Source organism: Macaca mulatta, chromosome 1, assembly GCF_049350105.2.
Source record: "Macaca mulatta isolate MMU2019108-1 chromosome 1, T2T-MMU8v2.0, whole genome shotgun sequence".
Classification (NCBI taxonomy): domain Eukaryota; kingdom Metazoa; phylum Chordata; class Mammalia; order Primates; family Cercopithecidae; genus Macaca; species Macaca mulatta.
Window position 1 is genome coordinate 207,983,079 of NC_133406.1, and position 12,329 is coordinate 207,995,407.

The 12,329-nt window shown below is 52.1% G+C and overlaps 1 protein-coding gene across 3 annotated transcripts; it reads left to right on the forward strand.

Moving 5' to 3' along the window:
- The first annotated feature begins 1,059 nt into the window (after window positions 1-1,059).
- On the forward strand, window positions 1,060-9,676 carry FNDC5 (fibronectin type III domain containing 5). Of its 3 annotated transcripts, none has more exon segments than NM_001436077.1 (6): window positions 1,060-1,310; window positions 2,957-3,072; window positions 3,561-3,759; window positions 4,109-4,198; window positions 7,119-7,252; window positions 7,618-9,676. In NM_001436077.1, coding segments are annotated over 6 exon segments (639 nt in total). In that variant the 5' UTR covers window positions 1,060-1,216; the 3' UTR covers window positions 7,624-9,676.
- The last annotated feature ends 2,653 nt before the right edge of the window (window positions 9,677-12,329 follow it).

Here is a 12,329-nt window from a genome sequence, read left to right on the forward strand (position 1 = left end):
CGCTAATGGTGGAATTTCGGATAGTCGTGGGAGGGGGCTCAGGGGTTCTTGTTGAGACAAAAAGGCCCTGAGCCCTGGTCCATGCCTCTCCTCCACTTTGTTTCTCTGGCTGGGATGAGGGAGGGGGGCTGCAGTCACTCCCCCTCTCAGAGATGCTCTTAGAGAGATCGCTGCAGACTCTTTTCTGGCTGGGGAGGAGCTGACCCCGGCCAATTCTAGAATCTCAGGAATCTCCGGATGGGTGAAGTCACTCTGGGTGGGGAGACAGTTCAGTTAAGCACAGCTTTGGGAGTCAGATCAGCCTGTGCTCAAATCCTGCTGTGGGTCCCTGGACAAGTCCCTGTCCAAGCTGCAGGATCCTCTTGTGCAAAGTGTGCACAGAGTATGACTTTACAGAGTTGCCCTGAGAATTAAGCCACATAATGCAAAGAAAGCTCAGCATAGTATCTGGCCCCTGGTAGACGCTCATTACTGCCCTCACTATGGGGATGAAAATGAAGGAAAAGGACTGGCCTGGCGTCACAGAGTTGAGTCCAGTGAGTCAGAGCAGCCTCTTCCCAACCCCACTGGAACACGAAGCCCTAGTGTCCACTTAGCACTCTTTGCTCAACCCAGCCTTACTGTGATCTCTCCCCTCTGCTCCCGTCTACCCCAGCTGCATAGGCCTCGGGTCTAGAGTGGAGTGAAGGGATCCCTAGGCCCAGGGATGGGAGGCGCGCTTTGGGGTGGCGGCTCAAACGGGCATCTCCGTGGCACTTGCCCTCCCTCTACCCTGGGAAAGGGCAGAAAGCGGCAGCCGAGTCAGGGCTGTGTGCAGGCGAGAGAGTGACCGCGGCGGGAGCGCGGAGAACCCAGCTGGGCTCCCGCTCGGTGAACGGGTGGGAGCCGCGGGTCCACGAAGCCCGTATCTCCCCGGTAGCGGACCGAATAGGCAGCGGGGGCGGGAGTGGGGGCGCCCTCCGGTCCTCACCCCGCCCCCGCGCCTCTCCCCGCAGCGGGGGCGCCCCGCCCCCCGGGCGCCCGACGTGGACGCGGCCGCCGCCACCGCCGCCGCGCGGGAGTTGCTGTCCGCGGAGCCGACATGCAGGCGGCGCGGGGCGGCGCGGGGCGGCCGGGGCGGCCGGGCCGCGGGCCGGAGCGCGAGCGCGAGCGGCCGCCGGGCGCCGGAGCCACGTCCCCCTGCGCCGCCCCGGGCCTGCCGGCCGGAGGAGCCACCATGCACCCCCGGCCGCCGAGCGCCTGGCCGCCCCGCGCCCGCGCCGCGCTCCGCCTGTGGCTGGGCTGCGTCTGCTTCGCGCTGGTGCAGGCGGGTAAGGGGGCCCGGGGCGGGGGACCGGCGGGCCGGCGCCGGGGCAGACTCCTCTACCTGGGAGTCCCCTGGTCCTTTCCCTGCCCCCTAGGGATCTCCTGTCTCGGCCGAAACACTGCTCCCCTAACCCAGCCCCCAGCATCTTCCCTACCTCCTTGACCCCCAGACCTGTCCTTCAGTTTCCTAACCTCCCCTGTCACCTCAGCCCTGGGCTTCTTAGGGTCTTGTGGTCCCCAGTCCCCTAATCCCATTCCCCTAGCCCCAGGTCTTTGCCTCAGCTTCCCTAGCTCCCTTCTTTGGCCCAGGGAGCAGCTGAGGACACCAGTTCTCCCACCTTGGGCCTCTCTCCGTGTCCCCAACATCTCTCAAAGCCCTGCTGGCCAACTCTGCAGGGGCAGATGGGGTCCCGCTGTACAGGAGCACGTGTGAAGGGGATGGGGGCTGGCACCTGAGGGCGCAGTGCAGAGCGTGGGGTGGGCCCCAGCACCCGAGCTGGTGCAGTGTCTGACCTGCCCCATGGGGCCGGCACGTCCTTGCCCAGCCTCTCCTACCACTCTGTCTTTGTCCCTCCTGGCTGCCGCTGCCCGGCTCATCTCTCCCTCCGTGGTTCGGGGCACGCTCTCTCGCATCTGTCTTTCTCAGATGCCCCACTTCTCTGTCCTCTGGTTCTGTGTCTGCCGCCACCTGTCTGTGTCCTGTCTCTCCACCTCCCTCTCCATGTCTGGCTCTGTCTCCCTCAGGTGCCAGGCCCAGCTCCCTGGGCCTCAAGTTCACTCTCTGTGGGGCGAGGGGTACTGCTGAGGCCCAGCTCTGCTCCATGCTGCACCTGCCCCTTGGAAGATAGAGGCTTGTGTGACTGCACTGCCCCTCTCCTGGATGGTTTTCCTCACTGACCCCCACTATTCTCATCACTCTCACCCCCACTTACCTCCTGTCTCTTGGAGTGATTCCTCATTGATCCTCTTCCCCTACCTGTTCTCTCCTCTCCACTCGCCATGGAGGGTCACTGCTCTGAGTGACCCCATCTTCTCCTGCCACCTCTCACCTGCCTCTTGGGGCTGGAAGGGAGTGGAGAAGAGGCTCACACAGACTTCCCCAGGCTTCATTCTGCCTGGGCCACCACAATTCTGGGGATACTTCTGTTCTCCTCATTCCCAGCCCAGGGCTTACCCCAGCATGACACTTCTTGATCTCTGGGTCTTTCTCCTTCGTTCAAGGTCACTCCTTGGACAGGGCAGTATTGTTAAAAGAGCACTGGACTGGGAGTCCTTTGGTCTGCTTTTCATCAGCTAACCTTCAGTTTCTGTCCACCTATGTCCCCTCCATGACTCTCTCAACTCTAACCGCCCATCCCTTAGATAGGGCCCCGGCCCAGGCCCATCACTTTGAGCCTTGGACCCCTGGTGGGGCCGGCCTGTGGCCAGCAGGGGCTTCCATCCCAGTCATGAGGATCCTGGGGCCTCTTGGGCTTGGTTCTTCAACCCACTGAAGAGCTGAGAGCCATGTCACTGGACCCAATCGAGGCTTTAGTTTCTTCCTTCCCCTCCTGCAAGGCCTTCCCCAGGTTTCCCTTTCTTACTTATGAGACAGTGGGTCTGGGCCTCACGACAGGGGATGTTCAGGCTTAGGTGCCTCCCCGTCCCCCAGACAGTCCCTCAGCCCCAGTGAACGTCACCGTCAGGCACCTCAAGGCCAACTCTGCAGTGGTGAGCTGGGATGTTCTGGAGGATGAAGTTGTCATCGGATTTGCCATCTCCCAGCAGGTAATGCTCCACTGTCCTCGGGGGGAAGGACACATCGGGATAGTAGTGGCAGATGGGGGTAGGAGTGTGGCAGTGGTGGTGATGGAGAAACAGAAAGGAAATAGGAACTTGGGGCAAGGAAGATGAACAATTTGGACATATGTCTGAAAATTGGGGCCCCATTCAGACATATGTCTGAAAATTCTCTAGAAGAGAATCAGTGAGGGAGGGTTCGAGAACTTTCAAGTGGAACACAGAAATTAAGGGCATGGTTTTGATCTCAGAGACATCTGCATTTAGGACCTAGCTCCAGTGCTTACTAGATACGTGGCCTTGGGCAACTTCCCTAACCTCTCTGAACCTGTTTCCTTCCCTGTAAAATGGAGATATTGATAGCGGAGGTGATGGAATGAAGATTGTATATGTAAAGGCTTTGTCACCACTGGGAGGTGGGCAGGAGCGGGGCTGGTCACTGAGTGTTGACAGCAATGACCGGCGCTTGTCTGCAGAAGAAGGATGTGCGGATGCTGCGCTTCATCCAGGAGGTGAACACCACCACCCGCTCGTGTGCCCTCTGGGACCTGGAGGAGGATACGGAGTACATAGTGCATGTGCAGGCCATCTCCATTCAGGGCCAAAGCCCAGCCAGTGAGCCTGTGCTCTTCAAGACCCCGCGTGAGGCTGAGAAGATGGCCTCCAAGAACAAAGGCAGGCCCGGGTCACTGTTAAGAGGGATGGGGTGGGGTGAGGGGTGGTCAGGACCAGACCAGTGGGTGGCTTGAGGAAAGCTCTGTCTCCTTCCCCTTACCCCCTGCTGGCAAGTAAAGCAGTACCTGAGAGAGAGAGGGTTCATACTAGTCCCCAACAAGATGCTGGGCATGTAAACTCCCTTTAGACTCGGTCCTATCACTGCCACCCCAATTAGCCATCAGTGCATTCTAGAATGTACACTAGATGTGTGGGCACCTGTAGAAATCAGCACTGTTGTCTTGGGCTTGGCCCTAGAGGAGTGGCTGAGGGAGGAAAGGAGCACTGGACCTAGTGTCTCTCCCGACAGATGAGGTAACGATGAAAGAGATGGGGAGGAACCAACAGCTGCGGACAGGCGAGGTGCTGATCATTGTCGTGGTCCTGTTCATGTGGGCAGGTGAGTCTGGTCCCCGGGTCCTTTTTCTTCCCTCAGCCTCTGAGAAATGGAGAACTCTGACCAGCCCCTTCTCTCATGAATACAAAGGGTAAGGGGTTTGGACATCTCTAAGGTGAAAAGTCTCCAAGTCCTGACAACGACAGTTCTGGGAACCAGATCTGACCCCTCCTCTACCTCACTCTTCAACAAAAAACCAGCATATTGTTAGCTGCCTTATAAGATTAAATGAGTACTTGCCTTTGCCCTCCCTCAGAAGAAGTTCAGCTTCTTGGGGCTGGACACTTCCACAGGCCCTTTACCTCTGGTAATGGCTACAGCCCTTTTTTTCTCTTCTGGGGTGCTGTGCCTCCAAGGGGTCCAGGCCTGGGAAGCTCAGGGGAAGTCACTGCCTGGCCTTGGGACATTCTCCTAACCTACTCACCCTTCTAGACCCAGGCACCATGGCTGCAAGACAGCCACGGTAAAAACTCCCTCAATCCGTCCATTAGAATGGCCCTCCTGCTTCTACACCCCCACGGCATACTGTTCACTCCTCTCTTTAGCCTTTCATATGTAAGTTAGTTGGGCTTTTGTCTCTTTCCTTTACCTGTGGTCTGTGAGCTCCCTGAGAATGAAGGCCAAGCTTTTTGTTTGTTTTGTTTTGTTTTTTGAGACCCAGGTTGGAGTGCAGTGGTGCAATCACAGCTCACTGCAGACTTGACCTCTTGGGCTCAAGTGATCGCCATGCCTTAGCCTCCTGAGTAGCTGGGACTACAGACATGTGCCACCATGCCTGGCTAAATTTTTATTTTTTGTAGAGATGGGATCTTGCCTTGCTATGTTGCCCAGGCTGGTAAAGGCCAAGTTTCATTCATCTTTGTACTCAATTCAACCAGCATTTACTGAACAATCACTCCAGCCCAAACAGTAGTGCTACAATCATGACTAAGAATACCCCTGTGCCTGCAAAGAACTGTCTGGGCGAAGCCAGGCCCGAACTTACTTCTTTTCTTCTCGTTTACTCTTCTAAATTTTTCTTTTTCATTTTCTTGGGCTGAACTTAACTATAATCCAATGTGATGAATGCTATGATAGTATCATGTAGGAGAGCAGAGGAAATAACTGTGGGTTAGAAATCAGGAAAAACACCGAGGAGATAACATGGGAATTGAGCTTTGAAGGATAAATAGGAGTTCACCAGGCAGCCAAAAGAAGAATAGTGTTCAGGGCATGGTATGTTCAAGAAATAAAGTAAGTTCAGTTTGGTTCAGGGCAGCTGCAATCCAAGAGAGAAGGTGGAACGTGGGGGAGTAAAGGATGGCGAGGCTGTAGACTGGAGTCTTTTGAGGGATTTGAATATTATGCTAAAGCTTTATTAGCATGGTGGCTGAAAAGGCAGGCTGTATTGTAGAAGCATTTGGAAAAAAATGTTCCTTAGGCACACAGAATAACAGGCACTTGGAAAAATGAGGCAAAAACAAAGGGTTGTACAAAAGAGGAGGTTTGCTTATGGTGCGTTATTAGATTTGGCACAGACAGTATTTATATAATCATAACAATATAAACATAGTGAATTAACCCAAAATTGTGATGTAATTCTGTTAGGATAATAGGGAGGGAAGTAGAGGAAGTTGTGATGCTTTATCTGCCCTGGTTGGAAGTCAACAGATTTCTAAAATAGATCAAGAAATAACATTCTAAATATAGAGGTAAAATTGGGAAAACACCTAGAAGGACTGGAGTTGGCTGCCTTAATACTGTCTGACTTTCAAAAATCATTCTGTTCATGTATTATTAGTTTGATAAAACTAAGCATTTAACAGACTGCAGGCCCTGGAGTTTATGTCCTAGTTCTGCCACTGTGTGACCTTGAGTTAAGTTAGTGAAACTCTCTATATCAGTGTCCTCACTTGTACCCTGGGAATGATAATAATAGGTATCCTCACAGAGTTGTGAGGATTAAGTGAGATAGAATATGTCAGGGCACAGCACAGGGCCTGGCACAAGTTCAACAAATGCTATTATTGTTTCTATTTTCCCCTCAAGGAAAACCAGAGCTGTTAGAGATTTTGTTTGTTTTTTTGTTTTTCTCTGAGACAGAGTCTCACTCTGTTGCCCAGGCTGGAGTGCAGTGCTGTGATCTCGGCTCACTGCAACCTCCGCCTCCCAGGTTCAAGCTATTCTCCTGCCTCAGCCTCCTGAGTAGCTGGGATTACAGGCACCTGCCACCATGCCCAACTAATTTTTTGTGTGTTTAGTAGACGGGGTTTCACCGTGTTGGCCAGGCTGGTCTCTATTTCCTGACCTCGTGATCCGCCCACCTTGGCTTCCCAAAGTGCTGGGATTGCCGGGCACTGTGGCTCATGCCTGTAATCTCAGCACTTTGGGAGGCCAAGGTGAGCGGATCACCTGAGGTCGGGAGTTCGAGACCAGCCTGACCAACATGGAGAAACCCTATCTCTACTAAAAATACAAAATTAGCCAGGCGTGGTGGTTCATGCCTGTAATCCCAGTTACTTTGGAGGCTGAAGCAGGAGAATCACTTGAACCTGGAAGGCGGAGGTTGCAGTGAGCCAAGATGGCGCCATTGCACTCCAGCCTGGGCAACAAGGGTGAAACTCCATCTCAAAATAAAAAACAAAACCAAAGTGCTGGGATTACAGGCGTGAGCCACTGCGCCTGGCCGTTGTCAGAGGTTTAAAGGAAAGGAGGAGAGGAGATATGATCAGACTCATATTGTAGGAAGATCAGCCTAGCAGCAGTGAAAGGGGTGGCTCATGAGGGCACAGGTGAAAACAGGAGCCAGAGGGCAGAGGGAGGGTGCTACAGTAGTGCAGGTGAGGCACAATCAGGAGAGACCATTGGCAAGCACTAGTGGGAAAGAAGCAGGCGAGGCAAGAACCCAGGCCCTGGCCTCTGACTGCTCACTTGTCCCCCTCAGGTGTCATTGCCCTCTTCTGCCGCCAGTATGACATCATCAAGGACAATGAACCCAATAACAACAAGGAAAAAACCAAGAGTGCATCAGAAACCAGCACACCAGAGCACCAGGGCGGGGGGCTTCTCCGCAGCAAGGTGAGGGCAAGACCTGGGCCTGGGTGGGCCACCCTGTGCCTTGTGCTCTGGTAATCCCTGGACTGAAGAGGGGGTCAGCTCAGGGCCTGGCATGGTGACAGCTGGGCAGAGCCAGATTTGGCTGCTGCCTGTGTGACACAGGGACACTGCAAGTTGATTTTGGATCCTCTCCTTTTGCAGGGTGCCAGGGGCCAGTGGTGATTTGGAAAAAAAAAAAAAAAAAGCAGTGAATGGGGAGGGCAGAATTCTTGGTTGGCGCGGGACAACAGGAATGGGGTATCTGGCTCGTTCCTGCTCCTGCTGTGCCTTGTGACCTTGGGCAGGTGCTTTACTGCTGTACCTTGATTTCCTCTTCTGTAAAACAGATATGAAAACCTTTTCAGTGCTTGCCCTGAGCAGCTAAGAAGACAGACAGTAGAGAATGTGAGAGGATCTCATGATCTCATGGTTCTGACGATGATTATCCAACAAACATCTGGCCCTCTCTACATCTCCTCTTCCCTCCATCTCCTTGTATCCTCTGGCTTACTGTCCTCTCTCTGGAGCACTTTCCTGAAGCCTTTTATTAACCCCCATCTCCAGAAGCACCTCAACAATGTCAGTGGCTGAGGCTGCACTCAGAGGGATGACTGCTGGGGGTAAACTGGGTGCCAGGGGCCATGGGCCCAGGACCCAGTCTTGGCCATTCAGTTGAGTGAGGCTGAAGGCTGGGTTTGAAAAGGCAGACAAGACATCCAGGCAGGGCTTCTCTTTTCCTTCCACAAGGGACAAGAGCCTGGCTTATTTAGGCTGCAGCCCTGCTGCTCCTCCCTTCCTTCTTCTGTCCTCTGTTTCCAGCCTTGCAAGAAGTCTATTCAATTAGTCCTGGCCGCTTCTCTCATTTTTTTCCTCCCAGTTTCCAAACAAGCCCTCAGTGAACATCATTGAAGCGTGACTGCCTGTCTGCAGAGAGAAGGATTCCATTTTTCTTCTCAGCTGGTCCCCGGGCCCACGGGCACAGGGAGCAGGACGACTGCAGCAGCGGGGAGGAGGCACAGCTAGCTGCAGTTTTCTTTTCTCCTTGCCCTAGTCAGATGAAGGAGGCTGAACTACAAACCCAAATTCTGCAAAAAATAAATAAAATAAGAATAAGCCACAAAACTAAAAGGCCTGGCCCCATTCTGGAAAAGGCAAAGCTGCATGAGACACAGCCTTCTGCCTCCTCACCTCTCCTGGACTGGCTTCCTCTTTGAGAAAATGCACAAAGCCCTGGGAGATGACAAGCACGAGGACTGACGCAAGCTGTGTCTTTCAGACCAAGGAACATCAGAGAAGCTGTGGGGCTGCCTGCCATGCAGGATCATGGCTGCCATCAAGCCTTTTCTGGATCCAGCCATCAAGGACATGTTTGTGGTGTGATACACACCTTTGCAAGTGTGTAAGATATTACCTGGTTTGTCTCTTTTGGAAAACAAAAATCCGAAGGCTGCACTCTAGAGGGCAGAGAGATTCCCCCGAAGACTGAGCTGGTTGCCTGCATCCTCTATCTTCTTTGACCCTTATGACTGTAAGATCATCAGTTTGGGGTCTTAGGAAGACCCGGAAGGTACTGGTCTAATTTATTTAGGAAGTATCTCTTGGAATTTGAGAAATGCTAGCTTGGACAACTGAAAAGTCACATCACATCTGGCATTCTGGGGGTTACTAAAACACCCCTTCTGGAGTGGAAGCTGCTGGAAGGCAGGCCTGAGCCATTCACCACAGACAGGAAGAGCAGCCCTGGCTATCACACTGGCCTCTGGGGTCTTCATATCTTGCCATCTCATCCAGGGTTCCGTGAAAGTTACCCAGGGTCCTCATGTCCTTCCTTAGAGCCTGAGTGGTGTGAGGTGACAGGTCTCTCTCTCCACTGCCCCTTTCTGGCTTAAAAAAATGGTGCTTGATGAGGGAAGGTAGACTCTTCCCTAGGACTGACGAGTTATGGCTGCCAGATACCTGCATGGGAAGAGGTGGACCTCTGCATCTTCCATTGGCGGCCAAGGATGGGTGTGGGTGAACCACACCTAGCACAAGCCTGGTACTCAGTAAATATTTGTTGAAATGAGTAAGAGCATCGGTCCCCAAGCCAGAGCGCCAGAAGCCATCACCCAATGACCGCCCCTTCCTTCCGGTCTACAAGAGCTCTCAAGGCTGGGTCTGCCACCACTCTGCTTTGCCCAAGTGTGGCAGCACTGGGGAGGAGAGACAGGATAAAGGGCAGATGTCAGCAATACTAAGGGCTTCCTCATGGGAGGGCATGAGGCTCCACTCATTGTCTTGTGACTTCCATCCCTGCTGAATGGGGCTGCAAGGCCAAAGCTCCTTAGGGGAGAGGTCCTTACCTCTGATCCACTTAGAGCAATAACCACTTTTTAAATGTAAAATAAAAAGACAAATGAAAAGGCACATCCTTGTCTTCTGGTAAATGCCCAAATGTTGCCCTCTTTTTCTGGCAATTGGCAGCAAGTCAGGATGTGTGGAGGAGGGAGTCAGTTCTCTCTCTCCATTTTGGCCTGCAGCTTCTTAGGGACATGCCTGCCAGCCAAGCTGGAGTTGGAAGGGAATCTCAAACAGATGGGGGTGCACGTGTAGGAGAAGAAAATAGCTGCTCCATCATCCTATGACTGAGGCTCCCCCAAACCAAGCTTGGGCTGCCTCACTAGATAGGTATGCAGGCTGGTACTCAGTTTTTAAAACAAAGGGTTTTCCCCACTGGATGGGGCTGGGTGCTTTTCCTGGCCAAAGGAATGCAATTCTTGTTTCTCCCTAGGGTAAGGAAGGAGTGAAGGGGAACAGCAAAAGCTGCTTTCTGCAGCTCAGTATTCACAGCCTGCTGTTATAGGCTGTTAAAGGAACACCATTATGATCCCAACAGCAGACTGAAAGAGTAATGATATTAGCCAAGGAGCAAAAACCAGTAAATGGGGCACCTCGAACATTTCGTGTCCAGAGCCAGGAAGAGCTTGGAGAGAAAATGTCCGGTGAGCAGGGCTTGAAGTTGACTGTTTTAAAAGGTTCTGAAAGCAGAGGGAAAGGTTTTATTTTTATTTTATTTTATTTTATTTATTTATTTTTTTGAGATGGAGTCTGGCTCTGTTGCCCAGGCTGGAGTGCAGTAGCCGGATCTCAGCTCACTGCAAGCTCCGCCTCCCGGGTTCCCGCCATTCTCCTGCCTCAGCCTCCTGAGTAGCTGGAACAACAGGCGCCCGCCACCTCGCCCGGCTAGTTTTTTGTATTTTTTAGTAGAGACGGGGTTTCACCATGTTAGCCAGGATGGTCTCGATCTCCTGATCTCGTGATCCGCCCGTCTCGGCCTCCCAAAGTGCTAGGATTACAGGCTTGAGCCACCGCGCCCGGCCCGGAAAGGAGGTTTTAGAGGCTGCACAGCAAAGTAGGAAACTGAGTTGCACACCAAACTCTAAGCCAAACCTCAAAGAGGTATTTCCTAGGCCCTCTGTACCCATCTAGTGCCAAATGATGGAAAAGCCCCGAAGTCAGCACTAGGTATAGTATAGTCAGTGGGGCTCAGGGAGCTCTGCTAATGGGGGTTTCCTGTCTTCAACTTAATCTGTGCCTGTGGTACATCATAAAGGGTATGACAGAAGAAGAGGTAACACTCTTGGCTTAGATAAAACTCCATTACCTTTAATTACCTCCCTAAACTCCCAATTGTGTAACAATTGAGCCTTCCCTGAATCACTGTAGTTGCAAAGTCGAACCCTACACAGCTAGACTTGGGATGTGATCTTTTCACCACCATCACATAGATCCACGGACATTTTCTCCTAACTGTGGAAAGGCACAGGCAGGTCTCTGAGACCAAGAGACCTCACTTGCAGACTACAACAGGCCTGTGGGAGAAATGTTGGTCTGAGAAGCAGGAGACCCTGCCTTGTAATCACCTAACACCTCAGGCAAGTTAATTCTCTGAGGTTAGGTCTTGGTGTCCTTATCTGCCAAAAACAGAGAATTTAGAAGATTCCCAGACTCTACCTACTTCCTACAATAGGAGCCAAGGTGCATCCTCCTAGGAGCATGAGGGAAACCTCAGGGTCTGAGGGGAGGAAGATAGACTGGTGAGTGTTTCTATGAGGCAAGAGTCCTTTTCTCCTCCTACTCTTGTCCCCTAGTTTTTCAGAATGGGCCTTCTCAAGAATCCATTTTTAAGAGTTTTGGTTCAACCCTTAACAAAAATGTGCAAAATCTCACCAACCCATTAATATGATGCTTTCGATTTATTTCTGACTCTCTTTAAACCTATGTGACGGTTACGGGAATTTGCGTTTAAGAAGTAGCCTCCAAGAACAAATTGCTTCTATAAATGGGACACCCTGCTCACCCTCCTCCCTTGCCCAGCTCCATCAAGCTCCATCGGTACAAAATATTGCCAAACCTTCAAATGTGACTTCAAGTTGAAGGAAAACTTTGTATACAAATAGTTCCTAGTCAGGTGCAGTGGCTCACGCCTGTAATCCCAACACTTTGGGAGGCCAAGGTGGGGCAGATCACTTGAGGCCAGGAGTTCAAGACCAGCCTGGTCAACATGGTGAAACCCTGTCTCTACTAAAAATACAAAAATTAACCAGGAGTGTTGGCGCACACCTGTAATTCCAGCTACTCAGGAGGCTGAGACATGAGAACCACTTGAACCCAGGAGGCGGAGGTTGCAGTGAGTCAAGATCGCGCCACTGCACTCCAGCCTGGGCAACAGAGCGAGGCGCTTTCTCAAAACAAATAGTTCCTTAGTGATATATTTCAGGACTATCACTTAGACTGCTTTAAAGGTTATCCAAAATATTATATTCCACCCCCTTCTCAATGGGTGCTGGGGAGGGCCAGATTTTCCGTCTATGGCATGTTCCAGTTGTCACAGGGGGAAGACAGGTGGGGAGGAAGGACAAGGCGGGAGCCTGTTCATTTAGGAATTCCACCACTGACCAGCTGATACTTCCTGTGACAAGTGGAATTTTTTTTTTTTTCCTGACAGGTGCTCTGGCATACAAACCAAGCATACACTAAAATCAGCTTAGGAATAATTGTTTTCTCTTAGAAAAGCAGA

What these genes read in the sequence shown, in the direction of transcription:
- FNDC5 (XM_077991058.1), top strand. Translation starts at nt 1,082, where the DNA reads ATGCAGGCGGCGCGGGGCGGCGCGGGGCGGCCGGGGCGGCCGGGCCGC. An exon ending in GATTTGCCATCTCCCAGCAG is followed by an intron (nt 3,073 to 3,560) that starts GTAATGCTCCAC and finishes GCTTGTCTGCAG; the next exon opens with AAGAAGGATGTGCGGATGCT. An exon ending in GGTCCTGTTCATGTGGGCAG is followed by an intron (nt 4,199 to 7,118) that starts GTGAGTCTGGTC and finishes TGTCCCCCTCAG; the next exon opens with GTGTCATTGCCCTCTTCTGC.